The 18,992-nt window shown below is 47.8% G+C and overlaps 1 protein-coding gene across 3 annotated transcripts in view; it reads right to left on the reverse strand.

The window, feature by feature from the left end:
• Positions 1-18,992, reverse strand: part of TCF20 (transcription factor 20) — a 102,720-nt gene that overhangs the window by 38,365 nt on the left and 45,363 nt on the right. For all 3 annotated transcript variants that reach the window (XM_028115314.2, XM_088025396.1, XM_088025395.1), the window contains exon 2: positions 11,466-17,147. In XM_028115314.2, the coding sequence (XP_027971115.1) occupies positions 11,466-17,111 (5,646 nt within the window). In that variant the 5' untranslated portion in view covers positions 17,112-17,147. The remainder of the gene's footprint in view (positions 1-11,465; positions 17,148-18,992) is intronic.

Here is an 18,992-nt window from a genome sequence, read left to right on the forward strand (position 1 = left end):
TGTCACTCAGTCTCATTACCAAAACACATTTTCACCCCTCTCTTCAATTCTTTTATGCAAAGTTAAAATTCTAACCAGTATTTTCATAACTGATTTTCAATTATATGTTTTAAAACAAGTACTTTTAAGTGGTATCCAAAGGCCCAGGTCCTACCACTAAACATCTGTTGCTCATTACATATCTCTTAAGAGACCCTGCTGGTTACAGGTTCACCCTGCACTGCACTGAGCAGCCATGTGTCAGGCACTACGGCGGGCTCAGTTGGGAATACAGTCACAATACATGGCGCTAAGTGGCACAACTAGGGTAAGGGGAGTGCTGGGGACTTGCTGTCTGGGGAACCAGGTGACAGGTGAGCTGGTTTGTTTTTAAATGTGCTTTTCATGAACAACAGCGTTTAAAATGCCCAGGCCTGCTGGGAGGTGCAGTCTTGTTTCCGCAAACAAACATTATCATTTTTGAGGGGCTGCCTTTTCAAAGCATTAATACATTTTGATTTCTTCCAGAAGGAACTCTACCTAGGAAACAAACAAAGAGAACCAACTGGCAACTCTCCTGTTGCTTATGTTAATGAACTATTATCCCACCAACTTTTAGTTTTTTTTTTTTTAAGATTTTATTTATTTATTCATAAGAGACAGAGAGCGAGAAAGGCAGAGGGAGAAGCAGGCTCCCCGCTGAGCGGGGAGCTCAATGCGGGATTCGATCCCAGGACCCTGGGATCATGACCTGAGTCGAAGGCTGACGCTTAACGACTGAGCCACCCAGGCGCCCAGCTTTACGTAGTTTTTGAACCACAACAACAACAACTTGCAAGTGAACCAAAGCCTTATACCTGAGACCTGACATGCCTCAACCAAGATTTAAACCTCACAGACACAATTTTCAAAGTCTAGAACCAGCCAGCACCTCACAGAGCCAGTCACAAGGAGTACACCTGCGAGTTAAATGAACACAGACATTTTCCTTAGAAAGTCTTCCACTGGCCACTTAGTGAAAACCCGTAAGAAATGAAATGCCTCCAGAGTTGATGTCGCTGCAGCTGGGTCCCACTCCCATCTTGAAGTTTGTTCTTTCAGACGGAAACGTGTCATTGTGTTGACCTTGGTCCCATGCATCTGCTTATGTGGCAGCTCTTCAGTGCTATTCTCACAAGGCACATTCCTAGACAGCAGTCGGCTGCCAACATATTCAGATGAAGTGTCAGCTCAGAAGCGCACACAGCCAAAATCACTCCCCTGTACCTGGCTTACCAGGACAGGGTCATACGGGGCTGAGTTCTTTCTCGTCGGCTTGATTTCTACCCAGTGAGCTTAATGACAGGGACGCATCTCCACTAAAACAACAAATGAGGACACCTTCCAGGACTGACACCAGCTCACAGCACTTACATCCTTTAAAACCACCTCAGCTCAAAAGCCTCTAGGAATCATTTACTGCCCACCAAGGATGCTACCTGAGCTCCAGCAAAGTTAATTTAACCCCAACAGTCCTCTGTCACCATCCTATTTATAGATGGGAAAACTTTATCTAAGAGCTCTCCAAAAGTCTCACTTAGGTGGCACTCCTGAAGAAAGGGCTTCCCTATATCCACACTTTCCAGATAACTGAGTTTTCAGACTTGGGAAATTATGCACAGAAAAATGACAAATTGAAGGGAAACATTAAAATTCCAAATTAATGATCAATGGACATAAAACATAAAAATTAATAGGGAACAACAGCAATATCACTAATACAAGAAATAAAATTTAAAGGAAGAAATTAAAAATTAAAAAATATCTAATGTTGCTGAGGTTATAATGGGCTCGCACGTATCTGTGGATGATCGCAGCTCAGTATGATCCTTTTTGGTTAAACCACAAGATGATGCCTACCAAAACCCATAAAATATTCACACTTTTGAACTTAGCAGTTTAACATCTGGAGATTTTTCCCTAAACTAAAACTCCACGAATAGAAATATTTACTATTACATAAAAAATAGTAACCAGAAGCCTCAATGTCTAACAGTGCAGGAGTACTTGGCTAAATTATGTTACATACATGTTAAAACAAAATACCATAAGTTACTATGCAAGTTAAAATTACAAAATTAAGTGAAAAAAGCAATACAGCCTTGTGTCTCTAGTTAATGGCAGAGACTCTCTGGGTCTGGATCCTGACTCAATTTCATCCAGGAGGAAGCCCACCTCAGAGGGCTGCTTTGCGGTTTAAATGTGAGAATTCACGCACAGTGCTTGGAAAGCACTCAATTCATGTTAGCAGTTGTTACTACGCTATATCTAGTAAAACAAGCACATGGACAAAATCTAGAAAAGAGGCAAATTTATTGGGTTATCAGGATTGTGGCTTTCTTCTACCTACAGTTCTAGTAGTTTTACAGTATGAGCAACATTGTTATCATTTACTCTTATGTAAATAATATGTAATTCTCTCATAAAAGGTATTTTACCTTTTCAGGACTCAGGAGTTAAGACTGTGCCTCAAGCCCATGGACATGCCCGGCGCCCCCTCTAAACCCTGTGGCCAGTCTGTTAAGCCTGCTCTTCTGTCCTTTCCTGTTGCTTCCTGTGAGTGGAACTGTCTCAGACCCTCCAAAAATAAGCATCCGTGCATAGTGACAATCTGAACCTCAGAACCCATCTGACCTCAAAGTAAAGTGCACGCACTTTGTCTAGTCTCAGTTCAACACAGAGAGGCCTGAAGCTACATCCTGGAACTCCGAGAAAATGGGGTGCTACCATGCACAAGACAGCTTTTTCCAGGCCCCAAAAAGCAAATGTTTCATATTAGCTCTCTCACCATAATTAAATGCAATTTGGTATTCCACTGTGTTGTCAATAATGTCAATGTCTTGAAAAATTATCAGAAAGCCAAAAGTAGCAAATGACCTCTTCTGTGCCCCCTCCCGTTCCCAACCATATTACAGGCAATAATTATAATGGTAGCTTAATGTCTGATAGCTCTTCAGAGTTCTCTATGTAGGACTAAAAAAAAACAGATCTCATGATTTCCTATTTCCTCCTACTTTCTTGCAACCCGGATTAAGTTTCCTGGTTTTACATTTATGCAAAAAGCTAAATAAAAACCAACCAGTCCTTATGAAAAGTACTGTACTAGAGACCCAAAGTGCCAACGACCTGAACATGCATGCAGATTCGGCTGGGCTGCTTTCACGCCTAGTAGTTTCTTCTGCCTGCTACACATCAGCTACAAAACAAAGGTCTCCCTTCCCTTGACCTCAATCCCCTCTTTGCGGTTACTGGTGTCTTACCCAGCCCACCCCATCGGCCAACCTGCCCGCTGAATGGGAAACCTCAGCTTTATCCCTCACTTCCCTTTACCTGCCACACCTAATCAGTTTCTGAATTCTATCGACTTTAAATTCCAAACGATCCTAGTACGCGTCCCCTCCTTCCGGTTCCCTTCTCTGCCCTTCAGCCCTCAGCATCTCTAGAGAGATCAATGCCACAGCCTCTCAACCAGTGGACCTGCTTCTTCCCTCCCCCCCCCCCCATTTCGCCCAAGTTGCCTTTATAAGCCACAAACCTGATCATGTGATACTACACGCTCAGCACTGCTGGTGGTTTCCCACTGCCCATAAATTAAAGGCTCAACACTTAGGCTACAACAGAGCCCTCTGCAGTCCTCATATACGTATTAGCTATTTTAGGGGGTGAGGGGGGAGGTGGAGTGTGGTTGCTCTGAATCATTCTATGAATTCTTAATTATTTTGGATCTCCCTTACAGCGCTGACCCAACAAAAATGTTTATTTAAAAAAAATAACTTTATTACTGGGTAGCCTCTTTACTTTGGCCTTAGGTAATTACTATCAAAAAATGACCAACTCCCAAGAACACTAATGCTTTTACTTAATGTGCAAGGCAGATTTTACTCCCTTCCTTCTGCCTCCTCTCCTCTGAACGATCTAACTCCCGAGAACGTCTGTGTGGGCTGCTGCTAGATCATAAGACACTAATTAACACTGCACCCTAAATACCACACACCTTGCCCCCCACAAACGTGAGTTCCCACAAGAGTAAAAATGCAAAGAAAATGGCTGTTTCCTATGCAGGGCAACTTCCCTTCCTGGGAAGAAACGCTAGTTATGCTGGCCTGGAACGCTACGTGAACTACAGCTAAGTGGGTGAACAGGAACACATCTTCACTAGAACACGTAAGGACACCACCCTAGGACAGATACTGGCCCACAGCACTGGCCCAACATTTCTCTACGTAGCTTCCAAAGAGTCACTCATGGTCCTAACAACCTTCTTTACAACAGGCACTATCAGCTTCCATATTTTATAGATCAAGAAGGTGAAGCACAGAGGCTAAGCGCCGTGAGCAAGTGACCAGCTGGGAATGCCAAGTGCTGGAATTCACACGAAGCAATGTGACTCCAGGACTCTCACCTAACACCCACCTCCCCAGCTGCTGAGCAGAATGGCCAAGGCAGAAAGGTGAGGAGGATCTCTGAGGGCACGATTAAGCTGAATGGATTTTCCCTTACCGGACTTCTTTTCAATAAACAGGAAGACGGGAAAAAATGGGCCTGCAGTTGGTGGCCTTCAGGGTCCTACAAAATTGGCCTTGGGCTGTGGTAAGAGGTTAGGCCGGGGGCGGGGGGGAAGCTCCATTTTTCTTAACAGTATGGAATAAAGGAAGCTGTACGTACGTCCTGGAAAATTCAAGCGCTCATGTGGGAACCGTGGGGCAAGGCGTCACTTTCTGTGTGAATCGCATAAACCTTCCTGACAAGGTCCAGGAGCCTTGCTGCCAAGTACTGTTCCTCACACGCCAACAACCGTGGGACTTGGGGCCAAGGCTCCCCGACCTGTGAAGGGAGCTAAGGGCCCTTACAGCACTTTAACTTCAGATTTGTATTGGTTTTCTAGCAAGGACTCAGACAGCTGTTGAATTGAAATGAATACCTACTTTTGCATGCTATTTGATCATGTTAGCTCTTTTAACACATTATCAGTAACTAGTGTAACAGCTCAGGGATGAATTATTTGGCCTGGTATATATAGTGACCTGTCAATATTCTTGTTTATGGTGGTTTACCTTTAGCATTTTCAAATAATCTATCCTTTATACATTTTATTTATTTATTTATTTTGAGAGCATGGGGAAAGAGGGAGGCAGAGGTGCAGAAGGAGATGGAGAGAGAGAATCCTAAGCAGGCTCCGTTCCCAGCCCAGCACGAGATCATGAGACCTCAGACCCTGAGATATGACCTGAGCCGAAATCAAGAGTTGGACACTTAACCGACTGTACTACCCAGGTGGTTCCTATAAGTTTTATTTTAAAATCAGGTATAAAGCTTCTATCATCCTTCCATCCCTAAAAGAAATAAAGAAATAGACTGTAGGAAAACTCTTTCAATTTGTCACAATTTATTCTGTAACATTATATAAGCAGTAAAATTCCAAAACTGCAAATTTCATGATACTTCTTTAGAATTTAGAAAAACCAAATCCTGAGAGAAAACGACACTTTTCTCTGGAGGTTTAGTCTCAAGGTCATCACTATGTGATATAAAAGAGAGAGCACACAGGTAGTACTAAGAAGAATAGGTAATCAGATAATCATACAACTTTGAAAGTCACAGGAACAGAGGGATGAATGAACCCTGGTGCCTGAATGTGTTAATACAGTCAGGCTGGGACAGCAGTGTGAGCTGTGGCAACGCAGATCAAGTGACAGCTTCCAGAGGGGACAGGAGAGGAAAGAGTGTAAGGAAGCCAGGGGAGGGGAAAAGGGAGGGAGGATGAGGAGAGGGTACAGGCGAGGGTTGGTCTCTGCTTTTGAGAGGGTACAGGGGAGGGTCAGTCACTGTGGGGCATGTGTGTCTGGCAAGTCAAAAGCAGAGACCAGGAGTTTCCGTGGGAAGGCTTCAGCAGGACCCTGGTGGTGGCAGCATCCTTGGGCGGGTGGCCGCCTACTACTAACTTAGGGAGCACAGATGGAAATTCAGGGAGCATATAGGATAACGCCTTTATTTCACACATAACCAGAGAGGCTAACTGATCTGTTTTTGATGTTCTAACATGCAGTTACATTTTCATAATGCCACAGATATATTAATACTTTTACACTTGCCAAATCAGGTTTTTTGTCACAGTTTAAAGTAAATTAGAGATGGAGGACGGATCTATTTAAACTTGTGTTAAAAATAAACTTCAGGGGGGCGCCTGGGTGGCTCAGTCATTAAGCGTCTGCCTTCGGCTCAGGTCATGGTCCCAGGGTCCTGGGATCGAGCCCCACATCGGGCTCCCTGCTCCGCGGGGAGTCTACTTCTCCCTCTCCCACTCCCCCTGCTTGTGTTCCCTCTCTCGCTGTGTCTCTCTCTGTCAAATAAATAAAGAAAATCTTCATAAAATAAATAAATAAATAAACAAACTTCAGGGGTGCCTGGCTGGCTCAGTCAGAAGGGCATGTGGCTCTTGATCCCAGGGGTTGTCAGTTCGAGCCCCACGCTGGGTGTAGAGATTAAATAAAACTTGAAAAAAAAAAACCTTTACATATAATCCTTAATATACTGATCAAAAGAAAATTAACCCAAATCCAGTTAACATACACAAATTCCCACGGAGGCTGTTAAGGATCTGTTTGGAAGGGGAGCTGTCAGCCCAGGTGGTGGTGGAAAGAAGGGAAAGGAATAAACACAGGCCAGCTCTCCTGAGAGCAGAGGACACTAGAGATCCCTGTCTGCCGCCACAATCCTGAACCCTGAAGGCCTTCACATTCCTAAATGTAGCAAACATGACTTTTATATACCAAGTTATACGTATGTCTGTTTAAGAGGAAGTGCCTCTGTCACACCATCCACAGCAGACAAGAGGTCACTGTGGGCTCACATATACAATCAGACCAAGATAAAAAGGCAGAGGTCAAAGTCAGACAAAACCAAAGAGGACTTGCAGAAATGAAAGGAATAAGTTCCCCCTCAGAAAAGGAAGGGGAGTGAAGGCCATCTGCTGGAACAGGAATGTTCTAGTTTTCCACAATTTTCACAGTATGACACTTACAGGGAGGGAGCTACTGTCTCTCGAGGACTTCATATTATTTTGTTATAGTATCATGCTTGTCAAAACACCTGATAAATACATGGGCCAAAACGGATCTCTAATGAAATATATGTGGCCTTATCTCAACATGATAGGGTTGGGAGCATGCTTATTAAGTGGACTGAAATTGAAAGCATCTGCTAAAACCTAAGATAAAACTAGACTCAAAGTGGCCTTGACAAATTGAAATAGCATCTATCAAATTAAATAAGAGAAGGCAAGTTAGTGTAATTTTAATTTGTTCTCAAGTACATCAGGAAAAGGAGAATATAAACTGGGCAAATAAGACAGAAAAAGATCTTGGGCGCCTGGGCGGCTCAGATGGTTGGGCGTCTGCCTTCAGCTCAAGTCATGATCCCAGGGTCCTGGGATCGAGTCCCGCATCGGGCTCCTTGCTCAGCAGGGAGTCTGCTTCTCCCTCTCCCTCTGTCTCTCCCCCTGCTTGTTCTGTCTCTCTCATAAGTGAATAAATAAAATCTTAAAAAAAAAAAAGACAGAAAAAGATCTTGTAGTCATAGTGGAATCAGTCAGCTCAAAAAGCCAAAGCAGCACTTTTTTTTAAACCATTTTTAAAATCAGCGCATCCCTGGGCTATACCACCTGAGCGTGTGTCGCTAAAGCCAAGTCATCCTTTATTCTGAGGGTAATGGGATGGTACCGTCTCCCTTCCCATCTCACTGGGTGGCTTGTGGGAATAAAACAGATGTGAAAGTGTACTGAGAAATTAAATTCAATACACAAAGCTAGCATTCTATTCTAAAACAGAGATGTTACATAAACAAAATGGAATCGAGGGAAGAGAAAAGTCTAGTATTTTTTTTCTTAAAGCATTCTTTTTTTTTTTAAGATTTTACTTATTTATTTGACAGAGACAGCGAGAGAGGGAATACAAGCAGGGGGAGCTGGAGAGGGAGAAGCAGGCTCCCCGCTGAGCAGGGAGCCCAAGAAGGGCCTTGATCCTGGGACCCTGGGATCATGACCTGAGCCGAAGGCAGATGCCTAACGACTGAGCCATCCAGCCACCCCCAAACTTTAGTATTTTTAAAGGGCCCTGGCATCGTGTGAGTACAATATAAGGGAATAAGCATAAAGCTACAGTCTGAGATTTATTTAAGATTTGTCATGAAACTAATATAACGTTATAGGTCAATTATATCTCAATTGAAAAAAAAAAAGACTGGTCCATTGTTTGGATTCTGAAACCCGTTATTAAAAGAGATGGTGGCATTTGCAGCCCTGGTGGAGCCAACCATAGAACCTCTACTACACAGAAGCAGCCTAGGGACAAAAATACCTGCTTTTATGCCTTTTACCTTTAAAGGAAGCATTCCAACTTTTATCCCTTAGAACATATGATTAATTTGAAGTACTTCTGAAATAGCTGAGGCTGAAATTAATATTTTAAAAAACAAAAAACACTTTCAGTATTCTCTACCTAAATTGCTTCATGTTATCTTAACCACCTAGTGGACGATGCGGGGCGGGGGGATGGGCAAGAGAGAATGATTTATCATATTCAGCATATCTGTTCTAATTATATAACATGCCAGATTTTACTTTGAGATCAAAGCTGACAAGTAGTAAGCTAAATTGTCACTTTCTAAAGATACAGACTTCCGATTAGGAATTTTAAAAGGCAGGCCTGCGGGTCATCAACCTTTCTGGGACAGAGGGACCACCTATGGCTTAGGGTGGTCATATTCTCAGGTGCCTTCTACTTTCTATAAACTAGACCTGGATTGAGACACAGGATTTAGGGATCTGCTGGGCAGGAGCTAACCTGCTGATTACTGGTTACCAATTACTGCTACAGAATGTTCAACAGTTCACACACAGAAGTTACTCTGAGAGATATTAATAATATTCTATGTTGAAATAAAGAAAACACTGGCAGATGGGCAGGGACACACACCTAAAATAACAAATAAACCAAACAAAACAAACCACTAAATATGGCAGGCAGGCCACCAAATGAGGCAAGATGATGACTGATAGACTAGGGAGTACTCAGAGTTGACTATTTAAAGAATTTTGTACTTTAGGGTCTTAAATGTTATGTCTCTTTAAGACTTTCGTATTGTAAAATGTCACCGTGTCTAAGAAGCAAATCTATTCCAAACCTGGGGATTGGGAATGACTATGGTGATGGAGAGGGAAGGAGGGAGGAAAAAACCTCATGTGGTGGGGGAGGGTCTTAGAGGGAAAGCAAGCTCCTCGTGTGACTGAATTAGAATGTTCTAATATAAGATGATGGACTCTGAAAAACAAACTGAGGGTTCTAGAGGGGAGGGGGGTAGGGGGATGGGTTAGCCTGGTGATGGGTATTGAGGAGGGCACGTTCTGCATGGAGCACTGGGTGTTATGAACAAACAATGAATCATGGAACACTGCACCAAAAACTAATGATGTAATATATGGTGATTAACATAACAATAAAAAATTTAAAAAAAGAATGTTCTAATATAAAAAAAATATATGTAAACTTCATATTAACTACATTTTTTACTGTAGTTTATAGCCTTGACTTCCTTTTTATCAGACACTCTTATAAATTCTGGAAACAAGGCAATGATAAAATATAATGCTTTTGGTGGGGGAAGTACAGGGGGTGAGCAAAAGAACAGTATAAAGTATCCAAGAATACCATGATCCAGGCTGATACAATCCTTCTTCACTATGATTGAAAATCATCGGTATATTCGTCAAGTATGGTAAATTCTAAATATAAATTAATACAAAAACTCTTATGTAATTAAGTATCAGAGACTGAACATACATTTCCACTTCTTTTCCCTTCCCACAAAGATAAAGGGATAAACTTATACGACAACTTCACAAGGACAACCAAGAACGGGAAAGGGAAAACACACGAGAGATGTCCCCGTTTCCGGATGCTGGCAATCAGACAAAGAGGGCGCGACCCAGCGGTCTGAACGGCACAGAAGAGGAATGAGCGCAGGAGAGGGGTCACTAGAAAGAACACCAGGCACCGAGTGGCACAGAGCCTGGGAAGCAGGTGTCTCAGAAAGTGGGGCCAGAAACCAGGTCATTAGCTCAAAATTTTAAGAGGAGTTAGGTCCTTAACCCAGCCCAATTCAAGCAGTTAGCGGTCCCCGCAACAGGGATGTTCAGAGAAGAAAGATGTTTTGAGAATGTCAGAAATGAAGATAAATAAATAAATAGTTAGATGGTACAGCGGAAAAGAGCGTGGAGAAATTAGAACAAAAAGGCAGAGAGAGAGAGAGAGAGAGAGAGAGAGAACCCAGGAGAGAAAAGGTAAAGCCAGAGGACTGATCCAGGAGGTACCTAATTCACAGGATTCCAGAAAGAACAGAGAAAACAGAGGGAAGGAAATTATCCAAGAAACAACACATGACAAACTTCCCCAAGTGGGAGATGGGAGACAGGAGTTTACAGACGGCAAGATCTCCCAGGGGGAGCAGCACAGCGAGTGAAGAGACCCACCCCAAGGGAAACCGAGAAGATCCTCAAACCCTCCAGAGGAGAAAGGCAGTACACACACTCACACTAAGGACCGAAAACCATGCACGGCTCCCGTCCCCTCCAATGCGGCGCCAGAAGCTCGAGGACAAGTCAGGAGCCAGGACTCCCAAGACAGTGAGAGAAAACTGTTTCAAATCTAGAATTCTATACCCAACCAACCCTCAAGTAAACATGAGGATGGGACAGACTCATATTCCCATACAAGCCAAGATCTCGGGAAACTCCTTGGGGATGATGCACGGCGTTAAATGAGGGCGCAGACTAAGAAAGGCAAAGACACGGGGTTCAGGAAACAGCATTCGCTGGAGGAAAGAAGGGAGTGACAATGATGACGAACACCCCAGGATAACAGTTATGAAACTAACCTAAAGAATGAACATTCTGTTGTCAAGTTTGGATTAGAGAGATGTGGTCCGAGAAAAGCTGTAACGACATGAATTAATAATTCTAGAGAAATGAAGAGTTTCAGAAGAAAGGCGATAGAATCATAGCACACTTTGTAAGCATTACAGAGTCAGATGTTGAAAAATGGGGGAAAAGGATCAATAAGCAAAACAAATAGCAGCAAAAGCTCACTGTGTAGAAAGCAAGGAAAGCGGCAGAGCAGTCGGCAGGCGGGTTCGAGCAGGGGTAGAGCAGGGACGCTCGCTCTGCTACGCCGTGCTGCCTGAACACGACTCTGTAACCTAGGGACCCGTATTCCCGATAAAAATCAAAGTTAAACAAATCTTACAAATTACTTCATTTTCCGTCCACCGTGTGGGCCTAGGGGCTCTAATCTGGAGGCATTACCCCGTGACGCCTTAGAGTAAATGGCAAGGCTGGGCGGAGTAATGGAGGAAGGAACAGGGAGAGCGAGCCCGGCAGGGGGCGCCATACTCACCATCTCTCTGGCTATTTCCAGCGCCTCCTGCAGGCCGTAGAGCCGGCCGCAGACCAGGTAGATTCCATTGGCCCAGAGAATACAACCCTCATGGACCCAAAATTCATTGCTGTCAAGAGGTAGTTCAGGGATTTGTAACTCCAGCTCGGGGCCACCTTCTGAAGTGGTGGGCACGGAGGGCTTTGAGTCCAAAGCAGTCTTTTCACTGCTGCCCTCAGCGGTGGCTTTCTTACAAGGGAGCCCCCGGGACAGGGCCCGAGGGCCGCCGCCGCAGTCTTCCGAGCGGTGTCGCCGCTTAAACCTGGGGTGGGCGGCCAGGCTCCTCTGCTCCTTCTGAAGCTGCTCCTCCTCCTCCTCAGTGTCCGTCTTGCAGCCGTTCGAAGCGCTTTTGTGCCGTACCTTCACTTTGCTCTGCATCTCCGTGGCCCGCTTGGCAGGCGGGTTCTTCGGGAGAGTGGCTGCATAATCTTGCGGATAAAAGGGTCCAAAGAGGTCGCCCATGTTCCGGTAACTGGCCCACTTGCCACACAGACAGCAAACCAGGTGCCCCATAACAGAAGACTCGGTCACGACGGGGCCCTGCAGCACGAAGGACGAAGCTGGGAGCGCCTTGCTTTCAGTGCTGCTGGGTGGTGGGGTCAGAGACCTCTGCCCCTTCCGGCCCCTCACCAATTTGGTCTGTTCTTCCTCTTCGGCATTGATGATTGTACAAACGGCTCCAAGTTCACACTTATTTACTACATGGATATAAGGGAAAAAAGACTTGTTCTTGGCATCGGTTTTATCCAGTGGCTGGGTGGCATACTTCAGTTTGATCTCCGGTTCTTGGGGCTCCACGATGGGGACTGCTTGTTTGGTTTTCCGCTTCCTCGGCTGTGCCCCAGGCTTCCTTCTCTCCCGCCTCTGCCTCTGCTTTTTTGGCTTTGGCTCTCCATCTGCGGAAGCTTCTGGTATCTGGGGGGGCTGCGGGGGTGGAGGCGGTGGTTGCTGCTTCTTTTGCTTGTTCACGCTACCAATGGGTCGCCCCTTCTTCTTTCCTGAGGGGAAGTACCCCTTCGGGGGGAAACCCTCTTGTTTGGGGGAAATTGTCACTGTGTCGTTCTCTTTCTCTTCAGCCTTGGGGTTTGCCTCAGGGGCCGACACGCCCGCGGGAGGTACATTCTTTGAGTCAGGAAAGATTAAAGGTGCAGTCCCACCAAGGGAACCATCTGGTCTCCCTTGGTTACTCCCAGGCTTCTGTGAGGTCACGGATGTCATGGTGCCAGGGGGGTCCTTTCCAGCAGTGACTGTGTCGGGGTGTGTCTCAGTCTTCACTTTGTCATCCCCACTGCCGCGCCACTCCTCTGCAGACCTCGGCAGGGGCTTTTCAATGTTCAACTCCTGGCTTGTGGGACACACTACGTCAGACACCAGCTCACCTTTTCTCTTCTCCATCTCGGCATCCTGAACAGCAACGCTCCCGCCTTCGGGAGGGCCGCTCTTCAAAGACAGTATGTCATCGAGAGTGACCGTGTCTCCCCCAGCCTCTGCGCTGTTCGAGGATGCACTCCTCCTAATATTGGGGGACGTGATCTTCTGAACTATAGCTTCCAATTTCAACCCCCGGCCTTTCCGGGGGGGCAGTATTTTGGTCTTAGCAGGACTTGTGAGGGTAACAGCGGGGCAGTTTCTACTATCTGGACTTGGAAGGTCCTTGGCGGATTCTCTCTTAGGGACAGATTTGACATCCTGACTGTGAGACAGATGCCCATAGGAATTGAATGCTCTATCGGCACCTTCTTTTGGTGGGTGAAGGAGGCGCCCTTTATCTTCGGTGTTACTGTTCTTCACATCTTGTGACTGCCTCTTGCTGGGAATGGGAGAGATAAAGGAACGCACACGCCTCCGCATGATTAAGGGGTTTTGAGACGAATGATCCTCTTGGCCTGGAAGCCTGAGCATAACATTACTAGGTTTGGATGACTGTGGCGTGTCGGCGAGCCCATGTCCGTCAGCCTCGTGGGGCGGCCCATACCTCTTCTGATTGGACATTCCCGGAGGACCGCTGCTTTTGGCTGGAGAAGTCTGCCGAGAAAGATCCCAACAAGATTCTTGTTGCAACTTCTGGGAGCCATGCTTCAATTCGATGCCTTTGTTAGACAGACCATCACTAGATATGAGGCAGCGCCCCCCTTCCTGACCGCTGGGGTCATGGTAAGTCCCCATCGGTGGGCCATACATCATACCATCTTTGTCATTTTTCAGGGGGCTCCGCACTCTGTCAAGAAACTGCTGCTGCCTTGGGCTCTTCCGTGGCCCCTCCTGCCTGTGCTGGGCTGCGGCGATCACTCCCTGAGCAGAACTGCTGCTCCAGTCTTTATATTCCTCTTGTTGCTGTTGGTACATCTGTCTCTTGTAATGGAGCTGAGAGTTCAAGCCTGCACTGGGGTCCCCATAAGCATGAGCCCGAGTGTTGGTGTGGTAAGCAGAGGCCAGGCTCTCCGAGTTGGGAGAGAAGGGAGCGTGTAAAGAACTCCGGTTGGCCCTCTCTGAATAGGTCATGTGCGGGTTCATGTGATGAGGGTCTCCGCCTGGGCCTCTGCTCCTCCCAGGAGACATCTTCAGTTTTTCTGAGAAGTCATGATACTGCGAAGGGGACCGACCCCTCATACCCTCCCGACCACCGACTCTGCCAGGGACCCGCCGCATTGGCGTGGGTCTGCTGTCTTGGGGGCCATAGTCTGAGACGGAATCGTGGGCTGCCCCAGGGCTGGCGTTGCCTCGGTAAGACTCGTGCTTGATGCTAGCAGGATGGCAGTGGTCTCCGGATTTCTTGTTGTTGAAACTAGCTTGAGATTTGGATTGTTCAAAGTCTTCCTCTTTTATCTGCCCGCTCTGGGATTTCAGCTTTGTTTCCATGGATACCAACCCACCTGGAAGAATGACCGACTGACTTAAACTTGGATTGAGCCGTTCACTCCTCCCAAGTCTGGTGTCGGCACCCATGTGTCCCAGTGAGTGAGCCCCCGGGTCCCTGACAATCTGTCTTAGTGGAGAAATATCACAGATCACTGATCTTCTTTCAGAGAGGGAACCCCCGGGCTCATGGGCTGATGACTGAGGCTCTATTTCAAACTTTCTGGGAATCGGATAGTCAGCCAAATTGATCTGTTTCATTTCGGGAGCCGTGCCACTTGACTTCCTCTCCCAAGGGCCCCAGTGTGGGTTTTCTAATAGGGACCCAATGCTTTTGTTCAAAAGGCCCCTGCTAGCTAACTCATTGGTTTGACTGACCAAGACATTAGGCCTCGTGGCTCCTTCCAGGCCACCAGCCATGCCCTGATGCTCCTGAGTACTCCTAGAATATCTCCTGTCAGGGTGGTGGTGGTAACCCTGAAGCACTTCCTGCAGGAGGCTGGGGAACTTCTCGTTTCTCCCCTTTCGCTCCCCGTGGCCAGAGAAATCCCCCTTATCTTGGCCTGTAGGGTACTGAGGAAAGCTACTGACATTTCTCGGCACGGCTGACCCGAGACTATCTCTGTAACTATAGCGCAGGCTTCCAGGGGATTTGCTGGGCTCGCTCCTGCCTATAAAGCCCGAGCCCATCGCAGAGTGCCCGCCCTGGCCGTTTCCCTCTCCATTGTGGTTGGAGTTATTATCTACATTCTTATTTCCTTTGCTCCCTCCCGCGGGGGGCTCTGGCTGTGGGACTGACGGGTGACTGGTTTCCTTTGCCCCTCCAGTGCTGGGGGGCCTCTGAGCGGCTGTGGGATCATCCTCTTGTGAGCCTTTATCTTGCCCACCAGGCTTTTCTACCCGACCTGTCATGGCTTCCCGGGAGACAATCACCCCAACGGTCTTCTCATTGACTTTGGGGTTGCCCTCGGACGACAGCGGTGTGTCCTTAGCACCGGGCGAGGCAGCCTCTTCTCTGGCCGCGGGACTGGCGTTGAGTCTGGAGGCTTCGTTCTGAGTGCCTTGTGCCGGGGAGGAGCCAGCTTTCTCAGAGGCCCCGCCCTTGTACGTGGTGTCAGAGCTGGTGCTCTGGCCACTTAACTGCCTCACACGCTCGCCTGGGTCCTCGGAACTGCTGGAGCAGCCTCCGTCCAGCGACTCGGCCATGGGGGACTTCAGTTGTTCTTCAGGCTGTGAGGAGCCTTCGGAGTTTGTGCAGCTGTCTGCTTTCTTAGAAGAGGAGGAGGGCCTCTTGGAGGTCTTCTTCTGAGGGGTCAGGGCATCGGAGAGTAGCATGTGCTGCACGGTATTTGGAAGATTGGCCACTTGAGTACTCAGGGCACTCAAACTACTCAGCCCAGGATCCGTCAGTCGCTTTTCCGGCACTCCTTCTAGTCCAAACCCTTTGAAGCCCGCAGCATGAGAATTAGGACTGGGCATCATTGAGGGGGTCGGGCTGAGCTGGGGCATCAACTGCAAAATTCTGTTCCTGGAACCCATGGGCACGCTGCCTTGCCCACACTGGAGGTTCTCCCCACCCTGCATCAGAGGAGACGGGGTGGAGCTACAGCTTGGAGACTGAACCACAGAGGCCGCTGGGGAAGGGTTCGAGATGGGGCTGAAGTTCTGGTGGAACTGCATGGGGGACCTCACAGGAACCTCAGGCTGGCTGTACTGTCCCACCTGGGCCTGCAGGGGCAGCTTGGTGGCAGCGTTCGCGTACTGCATCACATGCTGGGGGGGGTGCTGGGGCGGCTGCTGCGCCGGCTGCGGCCCCTGCTGCGGCCCCTGCTGCGTCCCTGGCGGCATCTTCGCCTGCTCAAAACTTTTCATAGACTGAGGCTGATAGCTGTAATTGGACTGTGTTCCATAGGCCTGGGCGTTAGAACCCACGCCGTGGCCCTCGTACTGGGAGCCGGCATTCACGCTGTAACTGCCGTCGTAGCTCTGGCCGGACTGGCTGAAACGCTGCGGGGAAGGGAAGGAGGAGGAGGCGGCGGCAGCGGAGGACTGGTAGTGTTGGCCGAACTGACCCACGCGCAGCTGGTAGCCGGCAGCGGAGGACGGCAGCGTTGAGGGCCGCGGCATCGGCTGCAGATGGGACGACCCAGATGCCGGCTGGCCGGTGGCTTGCGGCAGAGGCTGATGGGACTGGTAAAGCTGCTGTCTCAACTGCTGTACCTGCTGCTGCTGCTGGCTGGAAGCCTGCTGCGGGTACTGAGCACTGCTCCCTGGAGAGAAAGGGCCCGTGTAATCCTGCTGGTAATGAGACACACCACCAAGGGCAGAGTGCTGTGCCTGAAACTGGCCCACGTGGCCCTCACTCCCATACTGATTGCCAAAGCTGCTCCCCTGGGGGGGTCCGTAGCTCTGCACGGGCCCCGAAGGCCTTCGCTGAGGCGGCTGCGGGGTTCCTGTCGTCACGGGGTCTTTACTGCCTGCCATGTAGTAAAAGTCTCCGGCCTCTTTCCTGAAACCCTGGTAGCCCTGATGGCCGGAGGTCTCGCTAGCCATCGCTGCTGCAGCCGCTGTTCCCCGTCGCCCACCACCACTGCTGCTGCTGCCGCCGCCGCCGCCGCCTGTGCCCCCAAAATTCTGGAACATCTGGGCCTGACGCGGGCTGAACTCCTCTATCCGGGATGAGCCGTGTACCTCCTGTGGGTAGCTCTGCTGGTCTCCGTGGTAACTGCTCTGCTCCCGGAAGGACTGCATACTGTTCAGCAGCACGGCAGCAGGCCAACAGCCCTCCTGGAAATGGAAGAGGAGAGAGAACAATATCAGACACGCATCTCCTCCGCACCAAGAAACTCAAGCCTGGGTGATGGAGGGGATACGATAATTCAGATGCCCAGATGAAGGGAACTGGTTTGAATTTCACCTTTTATTTCTTATCCCATCCATTTCTGAAAATGCCAATAAGCAGAGAAATGGCCTCAGGGGTGAGGCAGAAGTCTATGTGAGTATGAAAAGAAACATTCTGGGTAAATACAAATTTGGTACAGAAAATAAAAACAAAAACAACAACAAAAAACCCACCTCATTATTAAATTCATAAATGAGCCCCCAACATTCAACTGGGCGAAAATATGGGGCTGTGCTATTACTGTTAATTAAAAAAAAAAAAAACAGCAATTTTTAAGTCAGTCTTCCAGTTATGCTGGCGAGGGTGAGAAAAAACACTTTATCTATTTGCTTTCCTGTATTAGCCCGATTGCCGGACTGAGGTCTCAAATAATGATGAGCGCCAGGCAGCCCCTCTACTGGCTGTCCCTGCCCTCCCCAACTTTGAGAAACAGAACTGGCCCGAGAACAGAAATCAGTCTCTTGTGTCCAAATACACGTTAGTGCAGGTTTCCTGTAATTACCAACTACCTGTGATGACTGGCGACCCCAGGACACTCAACTCCTCTCATTATATGGATTCCTTATTGCTGCAGCAATCTGCACAGACCCAGGCTTAATCTCTTTCTTGACAGGTAGTTGTGTGCAAGGCATTCCTCCCTTCAACCATCTATTGTTAACTCCCAGGGACAAAAGACTAGGCAGCATAAACCAAAGCAGCAGTGACCATTCTTCCAGATTCTTTCTGGAGCTCTGCAAGAAGTTCCAGCACCTCTAACACCCACATCATGTTTTATTTGCCAATCTAATATTCATAGAGTTATTATTGGCCATTACTGTGAAAGAGGGAATTGAAATGGTCACTCTGGAGGACAGTACAAGATACAGAGGAAAATAAAAATTCATCAAGCTCGGACCTAGACTCATCCCAAAGTCATCTGATTGGGTCAACACCTTGCATTACCTTCACTTATGTAATCAGCATGTAATGTACCACTCCTCTTAGATAATTAATCAAGAGATAATTTCATTTTGCCTTTTGCCTGGGCCTATCTCCTTCTCAGAGTCAGCTGAGTAAGACAAGGCCAAACTGCTCCAAAAGTCTTTCAAATCAATTATTTAAAAAAGAAGTTGCAAGAGGTGCCTGTGTGGCTCAGTCAGTTAAGTGTCCAGCTCTTGGTTTCGGCCCAGGTCATAATCTCAGGGTTATGAGATCGAGCCCCATGTTGGGCTCCAAGCTGGGTGTGGAGCCTGCTTAAGATTCTCTTTCCCCCTCACGCCGCCCCCCCCAAAAAGTTGTGAAATACCTATGGGTTAGGGTAAGTTAGGACAAAGTTTTCCTACAATGGCTTACTAAGCTAGTTTCTTAGTTCCTGCTCAGGAACTAGTAGACAATAAAGTTGCTGGCAGGAAAGTCAGTGATCCTTTTAAAAGGTAAGTTGGATTCCTTGTCCCCAAGCCCAGTGGGAGATCCCCATCTCATTCAAGTGAAGCTGTTCTGGGGGTCCCTATCTCCACCCCATTACCTCCCTGACCTCCTCTCCCGCGGCCCACTGCTCTAGTCCTGCTGTGTCCTGCTCCCGTGACCGCCAGAGGCACTTCTACAGAGGAATTTTGCTCTAGCCTCCGATGTGCTTCTCCTGTAGCAGCATGGCTTGCCCCTCTTACTTCCTTCCAGTCCCTGGGCAAATGTCAACTGACTGGTAAGGCCTCCTCTGGCCATCCTATTCAGAACAGCTAACTCCACACCTG

Source organism: Eumetopias jubatus, unplaced genomic scaffold, assembly GCF_037043125.1.
Source record: "Eumetopias jubatus isolate StellerSeaLion01/CBP00866 unplaced genomic scaffold, mEumJub1_p1.0 scaffold_8, whole genome shotgun sequence".
NCBI classification, from domain to species: domain Eukaryota; kingdom Metazoa; phylum Chordata; class Mammalia; order Carnivora; family Otariidae; genus Eumetopias; species Eumetopias jubatus.